The sequence below is a fragment of the Rhinatrema bivittatum genome, chromosome 9 (genome assembly GCF_901001135.1).
Source record: "Rhinatrema bivittatum chromosome 9, aRhiBiv1.1, whole genome shotgun sequence".
NCBI lineage: Eukaryota > Metazoa > Chordata > Amphibia > Gymnophiona > Rhinatrematidae > Rhinatrema > Rhinatrema bivittatum.
This window is the reverse complement of record NC_042623.1, coordinates 61,864,672-61,889,311: the sequence shown is the minus strand read 5'-3', so window position 1 is coordinate 61,889,311 and position 24,640 is coordinate 61,864,672. Positions and strand designations below refer to the sequence as shown.

Below are 24,640 nucleotides of genomic sequence, written 5' to 3'. Positions count from 1 at the left end.
GTGAAGAAATATTTCCTGACGATAGTCCTAAGTCTACCTTCTTGGAGCTTCATATTATGTCTCCTAGTCCTACAGCTTTCTTTCCATTGGAAAATACTGGATTCCTGTGCATCATTAATTCCTTTCAACAGAATTAGCAACAAACTAACAGTTAAGCTCTATAACATGAGGTTAGACATCCAAATCCAAGAAGCCCCTATTCCTCTTTCCCTCCCCCCAATACTGAAAACTTATCCTTTTTGAGATACGGTCTTCAGAATTGAACATAGTACTCCAGGTGAGGACTCACCAAAGACCTCTACAAGAGCATTATCACCTCCTTTCTCCTGCTGGCTATGACTTTCTCTATGCAGCCCAACATCGCTCTGGCTTTAGCCATTGCCTTGTCACATGGCTTCACTGCCTTCAGATCATCAAACATTATCAAACCAAGGTCTCTTTCCCTGTCCATGCACATCAGTCTTTTGCAACCCCCCTCCCCACCATCATGCACGACTCTGCACTTCTTGGCAATGAATCCTATGAGGAAAGGCTGAAGAGGTTAGGGCTGTTCAGCTTGGAGAAGAGACAGCTGAGGGGGGATATGATAGAGGTCTTTAAGATCATGAGAGGTCTTGAACGAGTAGATGTGACTCGGTTATTTTCACTTTCGAATAATAGAAGGACTAGGGGGCATTCCATGAAGTTAGCAAGTAACACATTTAAGACTAATTAGAGAAAATTCTTTTTCACTCAACGCACAATAAAGCTCTGGAATTTGTTGCCAGAAGATGTGGTTAGTACAGGTAATGTAGCTGGGTTCAAAAAAGGTTTGGATAAGTTCTTGGAGGAGAAGTCCATTAATGGCTATTAATCAATTTTACTTAGGGAATAGCCACTGCTATTAATTGCATCAGTAGCATGGGATCTTCTTAGTTTTTGGGTAATTGTCAGGTTCTTGTGGCCTGGTTTTGGCCTCTGTTGGAAACAGGATGCTGGGCTTGATGGACCTATGGTCTGACCCAGCATGGCAATTTCTTATGTTCTTATCCCAACTGCCAAATCTTTGACCACACCTCAGGTTTCTTAGATCGCATCTCATTCTCTCTTAGTATCATCTGCAAAAAGGCAAACTTTTCGTTCTAACCCTTCTGAAATATCGCTCAAAGATATTTTATTTATTTATTTATTTAATCTTTTTTATATATCGATGTATGGCTAGATGCCTTCACTCCGGTTTACAATTGTAACAACCTATTACATTTAACAGTAAAACTTAAAATAACCTATTACAATTAACAGTATAACTTCAAAGATAGTAACTTACACATTACAAATGGAATTAACATAAATAATATTGTATAACTGTGAATAGCAAAAGAAATCAGGAAAATAAATGATGTAAAATCAGGCGTCAAGTGGACTGTGTCATAGTCTAGGTAGTGTTGTAGCTTAACTGAGGGGGATAAGTCTTATCTGTGATGAGGAGACTTAATCGGAACTGTCTGTGAATGTGTGACTAAATATGCATGTTTTGAGCTCTTTTTTAAATTGTTTAATGTTCTTTATGAGCTCAAGTGATCTGGTAGTGCGTTCCATAATTTTGGTCCTGCGATGGATATCGCTCTGTTCCGTGTCTTGGATAGTTTGGCAATCGGGAGTGGTGGGATTTCTAGTTGTATTTTACTTGTTGATCTAGTCGTACGTTGTGGTTTATGAAGATGTATGACATTGTGAAGTGCAGTGTTGTCTGTTTTGTATATTGCGTTGTGGATGATTGTTAGCATTTTGAACTCAATCCTTTATTCTACTGGTAGCCAATGAAGACTCTTTAGTACGGGTGTGATGTGGTCTGATTTCTTTTTTCCGGTTAGGATCCTTGCAGCAGCATTCTGTAGTAATTGTAGAGGTTTTAATGTGCTTTTGGGTAAGCCAATCAGAAGAGAGTTGCAGTAATCAATGCTGGTGAGGATTAGTGATTGTAAAACGGTTCTGAAATCTTGATGGTGGAGCAAGGGTTTAGATGTTTGAGTATTTGGAGTTTGTAAAAACCTTCTTTTGTTTTTGTTGATATGTTCTTTTTGTAGTTTAGTTCATTGTCAATCCAAAAGCAGAGGTCCTTTATGTTGTCTTTGAATTGTATGTGTATGTTGTCTATTTTGAAGGATGGGGTAGCATTGAATTCTATGTTTTTTCTTTCTATAAGGATACATTCAGTCTTGCTCATGTTTAGACATAATTTGAGGTGGTTTAGCAAGTTTTTGATCTCTTCAAGGTGTGATGCAGCTAGAATCAGTGCATCTTCGGTGGTCGAAGTGATTGGAATGAGGAGTTGTATGTCGTCAGCATACATGTAGAACGTTACTCCAAGGCTTGATAGTAGTTGGCATAGAGGCAGTAGATAGATGTTAAAAAGTGTAGCCGATAGGGCAGAGCCTTGTGGTACTCCAGTTTCAAGAGGGATGTTTTCTGAAGTGATGTTGTTTATTGACAATGAAATATCTGTCTTTTAGGAAAGATGTGAACCAGTCTAGAGTTTTTCCTGCGAGACCTATGTTTACAAGACTTGATATTAGCATTTTGTGGTCAACGGTATCAAATGCAGCAGAAAGGTCAAGTAGGATTAGTAGGTAGGCAATTTTGTTATCTAAGCCTCTTAGTATATTGTTAGACAGGTTTAGCAGCAGAGTTTCCGTGCTGTGGTTCTTCCTAAATCCGTGTTGTGCAGGGTGTAGTATTTTGTGGTGTTCGAGGTGTTCATTGAGTTGTTTCAGGGCTGCTTTCTCTGTCATTTTTGCTAGTAGGGGTAAGTTTGATATTGGACGGTAGTTATTCAAGTCCTCAGGGTTTAGGTTCTTTTTCTTTAGAATTGGTTTGATAGTTGCGATTTTTAGCTTGACTGGAATCTCACCTTCTTTCAGTGATTTATTGATAATTGTTGCTACTGTTGGGGCTATTGAATGAGCAATTTCCTTTAAATCTCGTGTGGGGATGGTGTCTAGATCGTGGCGTGCTGGGTTTATTTTCCTTAGCATTTTTTCAGTTTCCATGGTGGATATGGGTTCGAAATTAGACCACTGTGTTATCTTTGATGTGGGAGAGTGTTTTATTTCAATCAATGAATTGTAGAAGGCATCCGTTATTTTGGTTATTTTGTTCTTGAAGAATGAGGCTAGGTCTTGGCTTAAGAGAACCAGTCCCAGAACCAATCCTAGAGGCACTCTACTTGTGACTCTTCTCTCCTTGGAGTAAGATCTATCTATCACACTACTTGCTGTCATCTGCCTGTCAACCAATTTCTAATCCATCCCACTACCTTGCAACAAAATTTCCTAGTTTTTAATTTTGTTCATGAGCCTTCTGTGAAGGACCATATCAAATGTTTTGCAGAAATCCAGGAAAATTACATCAAGCGTTTGTCCATGATCTAATTCTCTAGTCTTTGTCAATAAGATGTCCACCTTCTTGTTGACAGGACATACTTTCGCTTCTGTACGAGCTCTGACACAACATTCTTAGAGAAGCTGAGAAATCAGAGGATGTCCAACAATTTTGCCCTTGACTCATCTTCCTTCTCTAAAGTAAATATAATGGAGTCTGCCATTTCCTTTACAAAATTGGTGAAGGAGATGTCTTTTTTTAACTCTTTATTTGTATAATTTAAATATACACAAAACAAGCAGAATATCCACCTGAGAGAAAATAGAGCATTACAAACAGAAAAAAGCAAATGTTGCTTACCTGTAACAGGTGTTCTCACAGGACAGCAGGATGTTAGTCCTCACATATGGGTGACATCACAGGATGGAGCCCAATCACGGAAAACTTCTGTCAAAGTTTCCAGTTCTGAAGGGGTCTTGTGATAGCGGCAGTTTGTATTTATTAGTTAATAACCACTATGTTAGCAGTTTGTATTTATCCCAGATCCCAGTCTGATGTTACCCCTGTTCTATGTAATGGTTTTCCAAATAAGTTGTTTCACTGTAAATCGATGTGATATGTATTTTACATGAATGTCGGTATAAAAAAGTTCTAAATAAATAAATAAAGTGAAAAAGAAGTTTCTCTGATTTGTTTTAAATGTGCTACTTGCTAACTTCATGGAGTGCCCCCTAGTACTTGTATTATCTGAAACGGTAAATAATCAATTCACACTTACTCGTTCTAGTCCTCTCATGATTTTATAGATCTCTATCATTTCCCCTCTCAGCTGAGTTTTCTCCAAGCTGAACAGCCCTTACCTCTTTAGCCTTTCCTCATAGGGGAACCGTTCCAATCCCTTTGTCATTTTGTTCACCCTTCCTCCCCAGTGTACTTGAAACTGACAACAATTCAGCTGGTACCAATGTCGATAGCCTCTGGGAAATTGTTACAATTTCCAAAACTGATTGCACCTCTGTCTGCATTGTCATCGATGCTGTTGTTGCCAGTGCTCTGAAGCTTGCAAGTCGGTGGTCTAGCACTTCTTGGATCCTTCTTAAATACTGTTGATAATAATGGAGCGTAGGGGCAGAAGGAGAAGTGACATCCTCTTAGGTTACTTAAAGAGCATCAGGGGCTGTCACATGGGCCCTCAAAGACTGTCACAATCCCCCAGATTCCTTGGAGGGTGAACAGCCCTTTCTGTGGGGATGCCTGGGAGGAAGCAGACATCACTCAAATTGCCTTGAGCTCAGCACCATGTATTGACGGGAACTGATATCATTGCTTCTTTCCCTTTGTTCGATGCTGGCATCAGTGTTCTCCAATGCTGATATCAATGAAGCAGAATTCTTCACTTTTACTGGGAGGAGCTGGAGGATACTCTATCAGTCTGATCTCTATTGGTGTTTGACTTTGAGGAAGCACAATATTTCCTTGATGCTGATGCATCACCTGCATCTAGAACAGTTGGAGGGCACATGGAGATCAATGGCAATGTAGGTGGATCAGACATCTTCGAACAGAAGAGCTTCTGCATACACTCTTGTCTGAGCCATAGATATCAGGGAGACATCTTTGAACAGGTTCTGCATCTAAAGAAATGGTTCCTAGCACCCAAATATGGCACATATAATTTATAGAGCAGGCTGTAGCCATTTCATGGCTGCATTGAGTTTACCTTTTGAAACTGCTGGCCATCTTCACTCTCTGGGGCATCATCAAAAATATGGATGAAGCAAAATAAAAAACTCAATTTTCATAAAAATAAGCCAACAGATCATGCACAGATGTAGCCATGAAATAATGCAAGAAACTATATAACTTTGATGAAAATTCTGACTAAAGAACTAAAGAAGGCTTTTTGAAGATTAAGGGAGGCCACAATGCAAAAGTGTACTTTTTTATTTTTAATTTCCTGATCAAACCACAGTGAAGAAAATCAATGTTACTTTAGAGTCCATGGAAAAAGACAAATTGACAGGAGCCTCACGCAATGCCTATGACATGTGACAGCCTGTACTTGCACAAGAGAGCATGTTAAAAGCTCTGAAGTTATCAAAACTGATCCAGGCTCTGTCAGATGACATCACCTACCGGTGAGGACTGCATATCCTGCTTGCCCTTAAAGAAAAAAATAATTTTACCTGCAGAAAAGGCTTTATCGCCCTTCCCATCTACATTTTTTGGTAAATTTTTCATCTCCTTCCTTCTCTCTTTTCTTAGAGGAATGTTTTGCTTGCACATTTTTAATGTTAGAATCACTAAATTTTGATTTTCAATTTCTCATATCAAACAAAAGGCTGCTTTATCTGGAATATCTCCACTAGAGTGTGGGTAAAAGTGCATGCCTTACGGAACTATGCACTTACATATACCTGTATATAGGATGGACAATCCGGCTAACTCTGGTCAAGCCACAGAGCTGTCCCAAAGTTAGCCAAATAAATTTATTCGGCTATCTTTAAGAAAGCCATCTATATTCAATAATGTGGCTGCACTACTGAATATCCCTCCAAAGTTAGCCAGATAAGTCTATCTGGCTAACTGTGCAATCTGGACAGTGACTTAATTTCGCCGGTGGCAAGTCCTGTCAATAACCAGCATCACTCACCCCACAGCTCCTTAGCTTTTGGCGAAGCCTGGAGGCCTCCGTGCTCTCCCTTTACGGCAGGACGCCGCCAGCATGACACCATGCTTCCCTTCCCTGTGGGCTCCAGTGAAATACTAAGAAAAATTAGGGAAGCTAACCAAATTGGTAGTGCGGTAATAATGGGAGATTTCAATTACCCCAATATTGACTGGGTTAATGTATCATTGGTACATGGCTAGAGAGATAAAGTTACTGGATGGAATAAATGACATTTTTATGGAGCAATTGGTTCAGGAACCGACAAGAGATCTAATTCTCTGTGGAGCACAGGATTTGGTGAGAGAGGTAACAGTGGTGGGGCCGCTTGGCAATAGTGATCATAATATGATCAAATTTGAATTAATGACTGGAAGTGGGACAGTAAGCAAATCCACGGCCCTCGTGCTAAACTTTCAAAAGGGAAACTCTCATAAAATGAGAAAAATAGAAAAAAACCAAAAGGAGCAGCTACAAAGGTAAAAAGTGTGCAAGAGGCATGGTCATTGTTAAAAAATACCATCCTAGAAGCACAGTCCAGATGTATTCCACACATTAAGAAAGGTGGAAAGAAGGCAAAACGATTACCGGCATGGTTAAAAGGGGAGGAGAAAGAAGCTATTTTAGCCAAAACATCTTCATTCAAAAATTGGAAGAGGAATCCAACAGAAGAAAATAGGATAATGCATAAGCGTTGGCACGTTAAATGTAAGACATTGATAAGACAGGCTAAGAGAGAATTTGAAAAGAAGTTGGCCGTAGAGGCAAAAACTCATAGTAAAATCTTTTTAAAATATATCCGAAGCAGAAAGCCTGTGAGGGAGTCAGTTGCACCGTTTAATGATCAAGGGGTTAAAGGGGCACTGAGAGAAGATAAGGCCATCGCGGAAAGAATAAATTATTTTTTTGCTTCGTTGTTTGCTGAAGAAGGTTTTGATGGGTAATGATTCAGATGGACTGAACCAAATCACGGTGAATCTAGAACATGAGGTAGACCTGATTAACAAACTGAAGAGTAGTAAATCACCTGGACCGGATGGTATATACCCCAGAGTTCTGAAGGAGCAAAAAAATGAAATTTCAGACCTATTAGTAAAAATTTGTAATCTATCATTAAAATCATCCATTGTGTATGTCCTTCAGTTTGAACCACTTCTCCTAGCTATACAAGCTGCTAGAACGATGAAGGGGGGTCGCTTTCGGACTCAGACATTTAAATATGCGGCCTTTGCCGACGACCTGTTGGTCTTCCTCACGGATCCGGTTAAGTCCCTGGACCCCTTGCTGTCTATCCTCGATGGGTTTGGGTCCTTTTCTGGCTTTAAATTGAATAGCGACAAATCTGAGGCGTTGGGGTTTCCCGCTACCTTGCGCACCAGTTGGAGGGGCCCAATTTCCCTTGCTGTGGGCTGAGGGAGGCGTTACCTGGGCATTTACTTAACTGTAGACTTACCCCAACTTTATGCGTTCAATATAGGCCCCTTGGTTATTTCCACCCTGGACCGTATGCAACGGTGGGGCTCCCTCCCGCTGTCCATGATTGGTAGAGTTAACCTATTCAAAATGACCATTCTGCCTAAGTGGCTCTATGTCTTCCAAAACCTGTTTATTAGGCTTCAGGCTAGAGATATTCAAAAACTTGAAGGGGGCATGCGAAGGTTTTTTTGGCGTGGGAGGAAGGCCCGGATTCCCTTGAAACACTTGCAGGGCAGATGGGGAGGGGGTGGATTGAGCGTACCTGACCTGGGCCTTTACAATTGGGCTAGCAATTTACGGGTGGCTCGAGAGTGGTTACTTGGAGAGGGCTATTTTGTTAATCTGGACTCTGAACGTGAAGTGTGTGGGGCTAAAGATCTGCGGTATGTCCTGCAGGCTCCCTGGGATAGATTGACTGTCCCTGATCCTGTGGCTGCCTTGCTACGTCCAATCCGTGGTGCCTGGTTCCGGTTGCTTAAACTTTTGGAACTCCCACAGGGATGTGTATTTTTCCTCCCCTTGCAGGGCAACCCAGACTTTTCTCCGGGATCGACCTCTGTGGTGTTCAGGCGCTGGGCAGCTCGTGGGATCACTCAGGTGGGCCATGTTTTAGACAGCGAAGGTCACTTGTTGCCGCCTGCTCAACTGTCCTCCCTGTATGGCTTTGGCAATCTTTCTATGTTTTCCTATTTCCAAATTGCCCATTATATATGTTCCCTTCCGGAGGCTGGTTTTCAATTACGTGGTTTCCAAGCTTTGGTGGCGTGTTTTTTACTGGACAGCACCACTGTGCCTTCTCTCTCTCACTATTATACCCACCTACGGCAGCTCCTTTCTCGGAATCCCTGCCTTGATTTGGCTGCCCGCTGGCAGGGGGACGGGGTATTTCAGGTCACGGCTACCCAACTGGGTATTTGTTTTCGGCGTATAGCGAGAGTCTCTCCCAATTCTTACTACCGGGAGATGCAATTTAAATTTCTCTGGAGGGCGTATGTGTCTATACCAGTGGCGTTCCATGCTAACTTGGTCTCCTTGGTCACCCTGTGGGAAGTGTACCACGGGGGTGGGTACTCTGGCACATCTCTTTTGGGGATGCCCCATAATCCAGCAGTTTTGGAAGAGGGTAGTTGCTTATTTGACAAAACTGTTGGGAGTGTTCCTGCGAGCTTCCCCACTGATGATTCTGTTCGAGGCTGTCCCCCTGGCGCGATTACGGCCTGCGGGACATCGTCTGCTTTTCATGATGGGAGAGAGGGGATTTCAGAAAGGAAGAGGGGATCTCAGAGGAGGGAAATGAAGAAGGGATCTCAAGCATGAGGCTAAAGGGATCAGGGAGGGGGAGGAAGAAAAAGAGGGATTCTGGAGGAGGAATCTAGGATCAGGCAAGGAAGGAACAATCTACCCACAAGACTCCACCCAATACTGATTCCTTCTCTTAATTACATCCCACAGCTTCTCCAATTCCTTTTTGCCTCCTTCCACTCCCCTCATTCAAAACACACTCTTTTGCCCCATCCCCTCATTCCACTTCCCCGTGTACCTCCTCAGATCCCTCCACTTACTCTTGCCCCTCATCCCAATCTACCGCTCTCCTCTGGCACACCCTCAGATTGCCTTCAACTCTTGGTCCCCAACCCTCACCCCCTCGCTCTCCCTCTCCTCATCCCTTCATTCAGCTTTACTGTAGGAGGAGCACAGTGGTAATGCATTGCTGCCTGGGGTCAGTGTTGAACAGTGTGGAACTGAAGGGCCCACCAGCAAAGAGAGAGGATGCAGGATTTGGTGGCACACAGCCATTGTGCTATGAACAAGCCAGAATCAACATGTGAGAACTAAAGTTTAGCCTGCTACCAGAATGCTTCTATTGACACTTCTTTTGTCTAAATTTTCTATGCACAACTTCTTCTGTGCAAAAAATGTATATGTGATTAGCAGAGGCAAAATTTAAAACTATACTTTTGTGCATATAACTATAAAAGCATAACACACAAAAGCTTTGAATACCAATCTTTTGGATTTTCCTTCTTAAAGTACATAAAAGATGTAATTTTCAAGGCGGTTTCTGTGGGTAAATGTATTTATCCATGAAAAATTGTCCCCTCTCCATGCAAAGTGTTGTGGGTTCTGGCCGTGGAGGTCCATGGCCAATCCCCTCTACCTTCTCCGCCACAAACCGCCGCTCCCTCCGGTTGGTACGGCGTCTACTGTGCCGGTCCGGCCGGCAGCGGTCCACCACGCGGTCTGAAACGCCTCCGTCCTGCCCTCAGTGGTGCTCTCCCTAGGCGTGTGCGGGAGGCTCTGCCTCTTAAAGGAACCAGCATGGGAAACTCTGGGTCAGCCCTCCTTAATGACGTCAGGAGACAGTTGTATATATACCAGCTTCAGTCCCTTGTTGGTTGCCTTTGCAACAGGTTGTCTCCATGGAGTGCTCGTTGCTGCGTTGATCCAGTTCCAGTTCCTGCTCCTGATCCAGTTCCGTCCTTCGTCCTACTGCTCTGCTTGATCTCCCGGTACCGACTCTTGGCTCGCTTTTCGTCCTTCCTGTCTGCTGCCCGCATCGACTCCTCGCCTGGTTTTTCCGCTTCTGCTCCTCTGCTGCCTGCCTCGGACTTCAGGACCGGACTTTCGTATTGATCCTCTGCTGCCAGCCCTGACCCGGACTTCTTACCACGACTCCGTCTCTTCTGCCCTGTTTCGTCTAGGCAACTCGCACCTAAGTCCTGCCAGCCCCGGTACCCAAGGGCTCAACCTGCGGGGAACGAGGGCTGGTATAAATGAAGCTCCAATTGGGTTGACCTTGCCTGCTCCACCTGAAGGGTACCACGTAGGTCCGCCCCTCCATGGCATACCAACTCCCGTCTCGGCTCAAGGGTCCATGAACTTAACACAAGGAATAGTAGATACACTTACTTTTCCTCACAGGGAAAAAGGCAGAATTGGGGGAGGTATTAAGCTGAGCTCTGTAAAGTACATGCACCTGCAAAATACACAGAGTAAAGAATCACCTTGGTATCAAACTGCCATGGGATTTTCCAAAGGAAACTACACAGGGAGCTTCCCTTTGGAAATTAGCTTACAGATCCACGAGCCTGTAAGCACTGCAGAGAGTATGAAAATTAACCTCGTAATGCTTATTTTCATATTTCTTATAAATAAAATTTGATAAGTTAAACAAATGTAAAGATGATAAAAGAAGAAAAAAGCTTAGAAAAATCATAGTTTAGCAGATTTTTCCATGCAAATAACTACAAGAAGTACAAAAGTTCATATTTTATTGTGTTTGGCTTAAGATCACCAGTTGAGGTAGTTGCTATAGTAACTATTATTGTTAAGAAACAGTCTTATAACGCATTTCTGAGTACAGCTCTCACTGAACAAGTTCCTGCTGTCATTAGACTACAGTAATTTGTACTTGCTTTTTCACATTTTTTCATTAAATATGAAACATTCTCATTACATCTTTATCACCGCTTTCTGAAGAAGGCAGGATTCCACTTCCAACCGAAGCTGGGCAAGCTGAGATGGGTCAGAGTTGAAAACTGTCCTCTGTCAGTCTGGAGGAGGGCAAGCGAAGTGTAAGTGGTAGTCATACTCCATGACCTGAAGGACCCACCGATCCTTGGTGATCTATAGCTACTACGATAGGAAGTGGTGGAGAAGTGGGCCTCAGAACAGTTAAAAACTAGTCCCTGGCTTAGCCTTGGGTTGGCGTCTTTCTCTTGGATAACCTTGAGCAGGCAGTTGTTGCTGCAGAATATGAAGTGCTCAGTGATGTTGGAATGAATTGGGACACCTTTGTAAGAATGGGTATTTAAACATAGAAATGATGGCAGAAAAGGAACAATGGTCCACCCAGTCTGCCCAGCAAGCTTTCCATGGTAGTATCTGCCGCACCGTGCAGGTTACCCACAAGTATCAGTAAGTTTTGCTTGATGTGCCTTGCTTATGGACTTGGCCGTAGAAGCAGAACTGTGTTTTTTCATTAATGTCTGAGCATCAATACCTCAGACTGTAAGAAAGTCATAGCTCATGTTGGTTGTCTCTGAATCCAAATTTCTCTCTCTTTTCAGCCCCTATCCTCTCAAGTGAGCAGGAGTCAGTTGATCCTTTGTTGCAGGTGATAATGCTTGCAATGTGGACTGATGCTCCTTAATTAATGGCATGCCTTCTTGACTTTGTCACCAAACAGATTATCCCCTATACAGGGCACATCTGCTAGATGTACATCCTCCCTCAGTCTGCTCACCGGGAGCCATGTGAATCCCTGGGCTCCTATGGAAGCATCTGAAGTCCTGGCTGCTGTACTGAAAGCATATGTCTCTTGCATATCCTCTACTGATCAATGGAGCTCCACCTGATTTAGATCTGGAGATTTTGCAAAAGGTTTACACTTCTGTTACATTTGGAAACAGGATGCTGGGCTTGATGGACCCTTGGTCTGACCCAGCATGGCAATTTCTTATGTTCTTATTTGTGAAAATACCATGTAGAGTTGGTGAACAGGAATCCAGGCATTCATCATAGAGCATAAGAAGACCTTCTATCCAAATGCATCCAATGCCTTTGGGTCTTTTCCTGGAGGTGTGTTAGAGAAATTATGAGAACTCTTAGCCCAGTTTACAGCTATTTCCTCCACTACAGAGTGGTGGGGCAATTGGACCACCCTGGACCCTGGGGCAGCCTACACCCTATACTTTAAATCCAGCTTGCAGGCCACTATAAGGCAGGAAATAGATGCTTGCCATATTCTCATCTGAAGGTCCTGGAGGATTCTGTGAATGGGAAAGGCCACAGAATCTTTCAGGGGTTGGAAAAACTGTAAAAGACAGAAAACATCCATTCGCAGGTCCGTCTCCTTATGGATATTAATGGATAGAGAAATAGCTAATTTATCCAAGAACTTGGCTTAGTAGAGATTCTCTGGAAGATAATGTTATGGTAAATCTGTATCAGATGGAATCCTTGCAGATACCTTCTCTTCCACCTCTGACAATGGAGGAACACTAAGCCACGACCCTGAAGAGGCTAGAGAACCCAATGGATAATATATCAGAGGTGAGCCATCAGGAAGTTGTTCAGAATGAACAGACCCCACTTCTTCACCCCTTGGCTCTTGAGGGGATTCATTCTGGAACTTTCCCAGAGGTAGAGGCGATTCCACCAGTTCTCAAAGTGGACTAGCTCCTAATATCAGAAGCTCTTATGTTAGAGTAGGGCTTGGAGCAGTTCTATTATGTGGAAATATTTCCTTTATTTTCAACAGCACAGGCTGTAACTTCTCTCTCTTCTAGGTTAAAGGAAGTAAAAAGGTTCTTAACCAATATTGACAACTGACTCTACATAGGCTGTGGAATCCTGTGAGCCAGCATGGGCGGTATAACATCCTCCTCAAATATCCACACAGGCTCATTACTGAGGGTTGAAAGAGCAGAAGAAGCAGCAGAATCCGGTGCCAAAAAAGCATCAGTGTATGCTGAAACATTCCATGCCAGTGCTGTCAATCATCAACTAAGTATCTGTTCCATAGATGGGTCAGTCTTTCCTTTTGGTATCAAGGTGTTAATAGGATCCAGTCTGTGCCAAAGCACTCTGGTCTTGCCTCAAGAGTAGCCTCCTTCTGTGCCAAGATTGAAGATTACACTGTAGAACACACACACACCTTGCTGACAACAGAGTTCTGAGTAGCTCTGAGTCAAAGATGAACAAGTGGTTCCGCGTCAAGGGGATCTTCTGGAATAGACTTAGTTTTTGGGTACTTGCTAGGTTCTTATGGCCTGGATTGGCCACTGTTGGAAACAGGATGCTGGGCTTGATGGACCCTTGGTCTGACCCAGTATATGGCATGTTCTTATGTTCTTAAGGTACTTATGCTGAAGAATCATGTGACTTCAACTCTAAAGAGAGGCTAACTCTTGAGGAACAGCAACAGCATCTTCTTCAGCTTTGAGGGGCTCTGAAGGCAGATCTCAGTGTGCTTCAGTGCCTTCCTCAGCACCCCTACTGGTGCCAAGGAGGCTCACACTGTACTCTACCCTTGGGCGATGACAGACCCTGACTCTGGGGTCACAGGCGAGGGAGCTTTCCTGTGCTTGGGGGAACATGAGGGGAAGCTTTCTGCCTTGAAGCCCTGTGCCAGGAAGCTGAAAATGCCTCACTCCTTGAGGAAGAGAGGATATATGTTTAACTCTGCGCTGGTGTTTGGGGATCTTATCTACCAGTGCCTTCCTTAGGGCATCATTATTACTAGCAAAGGTAAATTGGAATAGACTTAGTTTTTGGGTACTTGCCAGGTTCTTATGGCCTGGATTGGACACTGTTGGAAACAGGATGTTGGGCTTGATGGACCCTTGGTCTGACCCAGTATGGCATGTTCTTATGTTCTTCATCTTTCTTTCAGGTGTGATATTGCTGAGCCCTGAGGGACATCAGATCACAATTGTTGGAATTTGCAAAGTCATGGTCTGGGCCCAAACAACAACAGCAGATAGAGTGCTTATCTACAATAGATATGAGGCACCCACATATGCAGGCCTTCAACTTGCTGATAGGATTTTTTTTTTTTTTTTGGCGTATCTTTCGTTGACATTCTCTTTGTTTTTTTTAAGAACTTAAAAGTTCTGTTGAGGGGCTGCCATGGCAGCAGTAAAAACACTAGCAACGAGACAAAAAAAAAAAAAGTTAAGACACAAGCCCTACCGAAAGGTTTATGAGAGAGAAAGACTGGGATACATCCATGCAATATCCAGTCAAAGTAAGACTAAGGGGCTCACAAGGCAGCATGCATGCACAGGAACACCCACAAATGCTCAGGAAAGCTCTTACTGAGCTATGAGAGAAGGATCTGTATTAGATGATATCAACCAGGTATAATAGATAATTCAGCCTGCTTGTTGGAGAAAAAAAAATATTCATCATGACACAACCACTAGCAAATGTCAGTATCAGAGGCAGAAGACTAAGCAGTAGATTCACAGAAACACAAGCACAGCAGGAACACTGGTTACAAGAGGTGCCAGGAGCTTAAAACTTTCTATGCCATTCCCAAACAATGTCAATATGGTATTACAGAATGCTAATTTTTACAAGATATGAAATCTTATACTGCACACAAACCCAGAATTTTGAATTCTTGGAAATGTTCAAACCACATGTCCAGTGGTCCCAGTAAGTTGGTCCCTTACCAACAAGTAGGGAAGTTTACTAGTTTATTCTGAATTAGATGCAGAGGTATGAAACGTAGCCTTTGAATTTTATAATGTTGCATGTCTGTAATCCTGCAGGATGACTACATTTTAGATAAAGTGGACCATATATTAATCCAAAAAGTAATAAGTGATTTCTTGACTATTTCAATTCCTATATTTTATTTGTTTTTCTTTCCTCATCTCTTTATTATTCTTCAAAGATGAAATAAAGGGAATTCTTTTTAAGTATGAGGTGGGGAGAGAATGGAAAGAGATTGGTCCCTAAATTCAGATCAGAAGGATAAGGATGACAGGGGAGGGGGTATGGCTGTGGCCCTTCCTCACTGACAGGGTCATTCATCAAAATGCATTATGGCATTATCACATGCGTTAATGCCATAATGCATGCGATAATCATGTTAACGCATGGCGCGGATGACATTTTTTTGAAGGGCTAGGATTGGGTGGGATTAATTGAAATGAGGAGCAATATCACATGGTTTTAATGCTGGAAATAACTACACCATTTTTCCTGGCATTAAGCTGTGCAATATGCCTGAAACGGCTGTAATGCAATTTGTGTTAAAGATTGCAAATTGCATTTTGGCCATTTTTGGGCTAAGGGAGAAGGGTGAAGTGGGAAGGGGGGGGGGGAGAAAATATATATAGAGAGAGAGCCTCTGTGGAGGCCTTCACAGTATTCAACTATTTAAATCACTATAGGAAGGCCAGCTAATAGCTCGAGGTGAGATGTTGGTGGTGGTTTAGGGGCCAGTTTTATATGCAGAGTGAGACGTACAAACAGCACAGTACACTTCAGTAAAGATTTGACATTTGGAGTGAGGAAAGTCTCACAAAGTTGAGATTTCTACAGTGTTCTCTCACCCTAGCTTGATGGACTCTATAACAGGGTATTATCAAGCTAGGGCGAGAGAACATAGTTGAAATCTCAACTTTGTGAGACTTTCCTCACTCCAAATGATGTCAAATCTTTACCGAAGTGTACTGTAGTGTTTGTACGTCTCACTCTGCATGTAAAACTGGCCCATAAATCCTAAACCACCACCACCACCTCACCTCGACCTATTAGCTGGCCCTCCTATAGAGATATAAATAGTTGACTACTATGCTGGCCTTATAGTTTCTCTCTCTCTCTCTCCCCCCTTCTTCTTCACTGGGGGTGGAAAACTTTACCACACCCTGTGATACTACTTATGCAAAGTGTGTGGTAATTCTAAAATCACCATAAACATACCTCTTTTTCTTACCATGGGCGTTATCCATGTGTTATTATAGCATTTTGATGAATCTAGGGGTGAATTTGCTATTGAGTAGAAGGGCAAGAGAATCAGGTAACAATTTTTTTTAAGTCAAACAGAAGAGAGGAAGGAATTGACCAGCCAAATTTAGACATGCTATGGAAGTGCCTACATTTAACTGAACAAGGTTGGTAGCTAGTGCTAAAAATCAAAGCTGTCTAACTTCTTCCACCCACTTTCTAGGTGCCTAAAAGTAGAGTATTTATAACAGGCTCCTAAATTTAAGGAGTGAGCCCTATTACATTTTCAGGGGTTCCAATTTAGGAGCCTAACTCATAAACTTAGGTATTTAACTCCTTTGAAAATTGACTTCATAGTTATTTCAAAAGCTTATTCAAATAACAAAAATACTAAAATATACAGAATATCAACTTCTACAGTACCTGCCATCTTCATTGCTTCGATAAAAAACCATAAAGGGATCAGATTTTCCAAAAAAATCTTTTTTATCCAATTTATTGGCACAAAATTGCATCAAAACAGCATCCTGAAAATAAGACATACATATCACCAAACAAGTAATATAACAAAAATTACATCAGTATGGACTGTGCTTTCTGAAGTCTCACTTTCCATGTATATTCTACTTTAAGTTGTTTTTCATTATTTTATATAAAGAAATGACCACTGAACATAAAAACAATGTTTTCATTTTTGGATAGTTATTCACACTATTTTATACTTGTCTATATGTTGTATGTGTAATATATTCAAGATCATACAAGATATCAATGGAGTTTACAATTAATTTAAGAAGACAAAACATAGGAGTCAGAATACAAAGGTATATGCTTCTGAGTAAATTTCTAGAAAATTGTTAGAGAACAATTGTATTGGGTCATTAGGTGATACCATGCAGAACTGTAGTATACTAACTTTTTAACAACTTGCAAGATGCCAAGTGAATTTCATTAACTAATAGAATCGCATATACATACTAATGATAATATTCAGAGATGTTTGTATTTAATAGCTGGAAGACTTAAATGTACATTTATGTTTTTATTGTCTGAAAAATCTTTTTCACCAAATATATGAAATATTTAACAAGTATACTCCATAATAAGCAGTAGTTCAAAATTTTACTGTACTTTAAGCAGCTACCCTAGATTTTTCTGAATTTTTAGAGGCAACTAACAAAAGAGTACTTTTGAATGTCTATTGTTACATATTTTTATGAAAACAAAAATAAGATCTTACTAAACAGAGCAGTGCTGACAAAAGCCCTTGATGAGACATACATCCCGAAACTGAAGACATGAGAGTAATCTCTAACGAGGGGCAGTTGCAAAGTAAAACAGAAGGTATGGAGGTTACCTGAAAGGAACTGCAGTTACAACCCAAAACAGAAAGCATGGGGTAACCTGTACAGAGCAGCAGTTATATCCATAACCACCTTGCTGAGAAGACTGGATGGGCCACAAACTGATGTATGCCATCTCCAAAGTATAACTTCAATTGCTCCAAATACTGTCCCAGCTCCCAATATACTTAAAACCTTCTTCTTTATACCTTATTTTGAGTCATGTATGAATTAGCCTTTCCTCTCTCAGCATGAACAGATAATACCACAGAAAATAATATGGCCTTTGCCAGGTGCCTAAGCCCTTCCCTAAATTCTTGTATTCCTTGACTATACTGATGCAGGTTTTTTTTGCCAGCTCACCAAGGGTAGTATGATATCAACTTCATAAATCTTTTTTACTTCACCTATATTACTGTATCCCATCCACTCTTAGCTGTAGTGATCCTAATTGGGAGGGAAGACAGATTTTCTGGATGTTATATATGGAGAGAGGAAAGTCTACATTTAGTTAAATCTGCCTTAAGCTGAGTCAGCTCCTTCTGCATTGCAGAGAACAGAAGACAAAGGGCACAAGCTCCAAACCTTCAGATAGTCTACTAGAGACCCAGAGTCATTATACTGAATATGTGTATTTTCTACAAATTGTATTATTTTTGTGGAGAAAGATTTAAGGAAATTTGTTTTGTAATCTGTATGTCACATGTTTGGAGGGGTGGGGATCTGCTGGGATGTCATTTGGAGTATTTTATGACGGGTGAGTGTGGGAACTTTGTTAAAATTGCTTTTAATATTGTAAATTATATAATCTGCATAATGTTGTACTCCACATAGAATTATGCCACTTTGGATATTGAGGAATATAAATTCTATATTAAATTATTCAATTAGCATTAAATCCCATTATGTAAAAACTTTTATTCCAATGTGGAATACCAGTATTTTTCTAGGGAATCCCAAAAATACCTTGGTTTATCCTTAATTTAATTGAGCAAGATTTAAGAGAGAACTGACCTCTGCCCTTGGAAGACTATATAAAAAAGTGGGAATTTGAGTATCTGTGAGGAGGAGGGTGAGATGAGACTCTAAAGGTCCATTTTGAGAAATCCAGGAAGTGGGAAAGTTATCTGGGTAAAGTGACCTGAGTAACTGTAGCCAAATATTCTACTTAACAGATCATGACCAGAAATACATTCTACTGAATATACCCGGCTAAAGTAAAACTTACCCAGATAAAGTAAATAGGATTATTTTAGTACAATCCTCTGAATGCTAGCACTAACCTTTGAAAAGGAGATAGAACAACATTTATACTAGATGATAGGGGAAAGCCAACAGTCACTCAAAGCACGTGGTTCAGAATGATCTATTTTGAAGGATATTAACAAAATAGGGAGGTTTGGGCTTCTTGATGCAGAAGTTGCAATAAATGCTAAAGTAAAGGTGTTGCGTTCGTGCCTGTTCTCGCCCTCGCCCAACCCTCTCTACCTTAGTGGCGACTCCCTTCGGGTCTGATGGACAGATGCTGACGCAGCTTCTCCTCGCCGTTCTTCCTGGAATCCCCGGGCTGGCCTTACGCTGCGGATCCACCATGTTCCTGATGACGTAAGGGCGCGCGCGTGCTCCAGAGTTTGTACCGGCAAGGGCGAGAACCTCGGGGGCATCCCCCCATAGTGACATCATCCGCTTCCACCTTAAAAGGTCTTTACTTGCTACAACGAATCGAGTTAGCAAAGGGAATTCTTTCTCCGCTGCTCTGCCTCCACCATCTTACCTAGGGTACCTGCTCCTCAGGGGCCCCACTCTCTCTTCTTGATTTCAGATTGCTAAGACGGGATCCGGTACTCACTCCACGAGGGCCTACATCCCTGAATGCTCAGAAGACTCCTTACTACTTGGAAGCGATCGCAGATGTGAACACAGTGAGTTCTATTACAGAAAGGAACCGGTACTCGCTCCACGAGAGCCTATGTTCCTAATCTCCGAAGACTCCCTTCTGTCTAAGACATTATTGCAGGTATGGAGATCGTGAGTCATTATTGTAGATTGCAGATAGGAACCGGTACTCGCTCCATGAGGGCCCATGTTCCTAAATCCCTTCTCAACTCTCTTCTGTATCAGAAGCTATCATATATCTATATCTTGTGCATTAATATTATAGTTTGCAGATGGGAACAGGTACTCGCTCCACGAGGGCCTATGTTCCTAAAACCCTCCAAAGACTCTCTTCTATTCCATAAGCCATCTCATACACAGATATTGTGAGTTCTCATTCCAGACTGCATATAGGAACCAGCACTCGCCTACGGCTCCTGTTCCTGAATATACTGAAGACTCTCTGTTGCAGGGAAGCCTTTACAGATATCTACAATTGTGAGTGTATCATCTACTACTACTGGTTATGTATCCAGCATACCCTGTCTACTCACTACTTATAGTCTCTCTACACCTCAGCAACCCAGAGACAGCAATTCCAGTATCTGAGGGACTTCAGCCCTGCCGGGCACATCAACTCACTACTGCCACCTCTGGTGGTTCTACTTCCTGTCTAATAAAGAACTATCTTGTGTTTGCCTCCATACTCCAGCCTAGCCGGTGGTCCCTCTCAGGATATCCTCCTGGGGGCACTGTCATCTGCCATCGGCCCAGGGATTCACCAGTTTACCTCAAGTGTTCATTCCTTACACTACTAGAGCAGTATTATACGACTGCCACTCTGTGGGAAGCCAAGGTTCTTGTGGCCTGGTTTTGGCCTCTGTTGGAAACAGGATGCTGGGCTTGATGGACCCTTGGTCTGACCCAGCATGGCAATTTCTTGTGTTCTTATCCCACCACAGATTATTAACTCCACCTATGGAATATTATAATTGTTAGCTCTTCCCCTTGGCATGGTGATCCATAACAGATTGCTAATTCCCTGGCGGACTTATAACAGACTACTAACTCCTCCCCCTACAGGAGGAGCTCGATAACAGATTGCTAACTCCGAGCAGCAGAATTATAACAGATTGCTAACTCCTCCCCTCTGGAGGAGCAGATCTACAACAAAAGGTGCCTTTAAAGAGCAGAGTATAAAGATTCCAAACTATCCCTGGCAACTGATAAGTAGGTTGTTAATACAAACAAAAAGCATACTTTGAAATGTATATATACAAATAGAAATCTAAGATGGGAGAGTTAGAATTCATAGCATTGAATGAAGAGGTAGGTATAATTGGCATCTCAGAGACCTGGTGAGAGGAAGATAACCAATGGGACACTGTGATACCAGGATACAAATTATATACAAAATGATAGGATGGATCAAATTAGTGGAGGGGTGATGATGAAAAGGTAACCAAAATTAGGGATGTTAAAAAAATTAGCAACACAATAATAATGAGTGATTTCAATTACCCCAGTAATAACTGGGTAAATGCCACATCAGGACATGCCAAGGAGGTAAAGTTTCTAGATAAAATAAATGACTGCTTCATGGAGCAGCTGGTATAAGAACCAACAGGAGAAGAAACTATTTTAGACCTAATCCTTAGTGGAAGATATGAGGTAACAGTATTGGGCCCTCTTGGCAATAGTGATCACAATATGATTCAATTTCACTTGATAACTAGAGGGAGGACAAGAATGAAATCAACTGAGACAGTATTTATCTTTCATAAGGAAGACTCTGATAAAATAAGATAAATGTTTAGGAAAAAACTAAAAGGGGCAACTATAAAGGTTAAGAGTTTACATCAGGCATGAAAATTGTTTAAAAATACCATCTTTGAAGCCCATACTGTTGCACTGGAGGTGGACCCTTGGCCTGGTGCAGGATTGTTACGGCCCTCTGGTCGGACCCAGAGAGCACCTGCTAGCAGGAGGCGGAGCACAGGAGGAGACAGAGGCTAGCTGGAGCTTCGCCAATAGCAACCCGGGGTTTCCGCAGGTTGAGCCCTTGGGTATCCGGGCCATCTGGTCTTAGGTGGGCCTAGCAGGGTCTCCTAGAAAGGAAGCGCAGAGGAGTGCCCACCACGAACAAGGGTGCATGGTCAATGTCCAAGCAAAAATGTCCAGAGTTCGCAGGAGGCCGGAATAGAGTGTCCAAGTGGATAGCGAGGATCAAGGCCAGAGTATCAGTGCAGAATGGTCAGCCGAAGCAGGGGTCAGTACCTGTAGTCAGTCCGGGAGTAGTCAGGTCAGACAAAGGTCAAGTTCCAGGCAGCGATCAGACGTGGACAGTGGACAGGAAGAGGTCAGTTCCAGGCAGCGGTCAGACGTGGTCAGTGGACAGGCAGAGATCGGTTCCAGGTAGCAGTCAGACGAGGTCAGGAGCAAGCAAAGGTCAGTACCGTGAGATCAGTCTGAAGGGTACTACCAGGAATGGAAAGAGGAAGGAACAGGAGATGTTGGAACAGGCAAACTAGAGACACCGGAGTGTACGACCCGATTGCCAAGGCCATAAGCTAGTGGCTGAGCCCTGCCATTTATACAGGGCTCAGGTGACATCAGAATCGGGCACTGCACGTGAGTTTCCCGCGCTTGGCCCTTTAAAGTCAGAAGAGCTCCACACTCACGCGCTAGGGAGTGGGGCTGACGCCGAGGAGGACACCGAGCCCTGGCGCGAGGAGCGCTGCGAGGTGGAAGGCCCCAATGGGCCTGGGGATGCTCTTGGATGCCGCAGACGAGCAGCACTGGGATTGAGAGAGGAGCTGGTAGACGGGGTGCACCAGGTGAGCAGGCCCGGTCACGGCACCAGCATGGCCAGGAAGCGCAACAGTACCCCCCCCCCCTTCTAGGCCTCCCCCTTATTGGCCTGGGCTTCTCAGGATGGGTCCGGTGGAACTCAGCGAGGAGGTCCTTGTAGATGTGGTGGGAGGGCTCCCAGGAGTTCTCCTCCGTCCCGAAGCCCTCCCACGATAGAAGGTACTCCCAATGGCCTCTATGGCGCCGGACATCCAGGACCTCTTTTACTTGGAGGATGTCATCGGGTTCAGCAGCAAGTTGTGTAGGATCAGGAGGCCTTTGAGAGGGCCAGGACAAGATGAATGGCTTCAATAGGGACACATGGAATGTGTTGTGGATTCCCATGGAGGCGGGAAGTTGCAGCTGGTAGGTAACCGCACCTATGCGTCAGATGATCGGAAATGGTCCGATGAATCTGGGAGCCAGTCGTTGTGAAGGAAGACGTAGTCTGATATGTTTAGTGCTCAGCCAGACTTTCTGGCCAGGCCAGAACAGGGGTGCGGTGCGACGATGAATATCCGTGAAGCGTTTGGCTCTTTTGGCAGCCTGACCCAGTCTCTCCTTGACCTGATTCCAAAGACGGCGAATCATCTGTGCCGAAGACTGGGCTGCTGGTGAAGGGATGGAAAGCGGCACTGGTAGAGGCAGGCGTGGCTGGCGACCGAATACTACTGAGAAGGGTGAGACATCAGTGGCAGAGGCGACATTGGTATTGTGGTATAACTCAGCCCATTGCAAGAGGTCGGCCCAGTTGTCCTGCTAATCAATGACGTAGGATCTTAGGAATGTCTTTAGGGAGTGGTTTGTCCTCTCGGTTTCGCCACTCGCTTGAGGGTGGTAGGCTGACGTTAGATTCAGGGTACTATCAAACATTTTACACAGGGACTTCCAGTACTTGGCAGCGAATTACGGTCCACGATCGGAAACAATCTCTCTGGGTAACCCATGTAAGCGGAATTCATTGTTTAGGAACAGTTTTGCCAGTTCTGGAGCCTAGGGGAGATTCTGTAGTGGAACAAAATGGGCCATTTTTGAAAAGCGGTCGATAATAACACAAATGACCGTATTGCCCTTTGATGGGGGCAGGTCAACGATGAAGTCAGTAGAGATGCTTGACCAAGGTTCGGTGGGAGCCAAAAGAGGTTGGAGGAGTCCACATGGACGGCCAGTCGGGGGTTTTTGCTGTGCATAGATGGGGCAGGAGTCCACATAACTGCAGGAGTCTTTAACCATGCTAGGCCACCAATAATGTCTTCTTAACATCTCGAGGGCCCGAGCCCGGCCAGGATGGCCGGCCAACTTTGAGTCGTGGGCCCAGGGGAGGATGCGTTCCCGGAGATGGCATGGGACCGCTGTCTTCCCAGCTGGTACCGTGTTGGTAACTGCGAGGGATATGCACGCTGGGTCGATGATGTGCCTAGGAATTTCGGGGGTATCTTCTGGCTCGAGGAAGCGAGAGAGAGCATCCGCGCAGGTGCTCTTTGCTGCTGGACAGTAGCAGAGTTTGAAGTGGAAGCATTCAAAGAACAGCGCCCAGCAGGCCTGTCTGGGATTCAGTAGCTGGGCTTCCATTAAGTGTTCGAGGTTCTTATGGTCTGTAAATATCATGAACTTATGCTGTGCTCCTTCTAACCAGGGGCGCCATTCCTGAAGGGCCAATTTCACAGCTAAGAGTTCACGGTCCCCGATCGTATAGTTTTGCTCTGCGGCAGAAAACATATGTGAATAGAAGGAGCAGGGTACTAAAACCCCCTTGGAGGAATATTGGCTCAGGACCACCCCTGCTCCAATGGCAGAGGCGTCAACTTCAACAATGAAGGGGTGGATAGGATCTGGATGACGTAGACATGGTCTGGTGCAGAAGGCCTCTTTCAAGGCGTGAAAAGCAGATTGAGCCTTGGGGCTCCAAACTTGAAGGTTACTACCTTTCCTAGTCATGGCCGTGAGTGGAGCAGTTAGCGTGGAGTAGTTAGCGATGATGTTTCTGTAATAATTTATAAATCCAAGGAATATTTGTAAGGCGCGGAGGCCTACTGGCTGGGGCCAATCTCAGATGCCTTGGAGTTTCTCAGGGTCTATGGTGAAGCCACGATGGGAGATGATGTAGCTCAGGAATGAAAAGTGGGTCTGCTAGAAAATATACTTCTCTAATTTTGCGTAGAGGAGATTGACTCTGAGGCTTTGGAGGACTGTCTGAACTTGTGAGTGGTGGGACTTCAGGTCTTTGGAAATATCGTCCAGATATACCATGACAAATGAGTTTAGTAGGTCCAAGAAGATCTCATTCAAACGCTGAAAGACCACTGGGGCGTTACAAAGACCGAAAAGCATTACTACGTACTCGTAATAGCCGTCCCTTGTATTGAAGGTGGTCTTCCAGATGTCCTCTGGCTGGATTCGTTCAAGATTGTACACTCCTCAGAGATCTAACTTTGTAAAGATATGAGCTCCTTGTAGGCGATCAAATAGTTCGCTAATGAGTGGCAGAGGGTAATGATCCTTGCAAATCATGGCGTTTAGCCAACGGTAGTCTATGCAAGGGCGCAAACTGCCATCTTTTTTCTTCACAAAGAAGAATCCGGCTCCTGCCAGGGAATTGGAGGGT

General features: G+C 43.5%; 1 protein-coding gene across 3 annotated transcripts in view; it reads right to left on the bottom strand.

The window, feature by feature from the left end:
• CPNE8 (copine 8) overlaps positions 1-24,640 on the bottom strand; it is a 587,797-nt gene that overhangs the window by 345,861 nt on the left and 217,296 nt on the right. For all 3 annotated transcript variants that reach the window (XM_029615275.1, XM_029615273.1, XM_029615272.1), the window contains exon 8: positions 16,391-16,494. In XM_029615275.1, the coding sequence (XP_029471135.1) occupies positions 16,391-16,494 (104 nt within the window). The remainder of the gene's footprint in view (positions 1-16,390; positions 16,495-24,640) is intronic.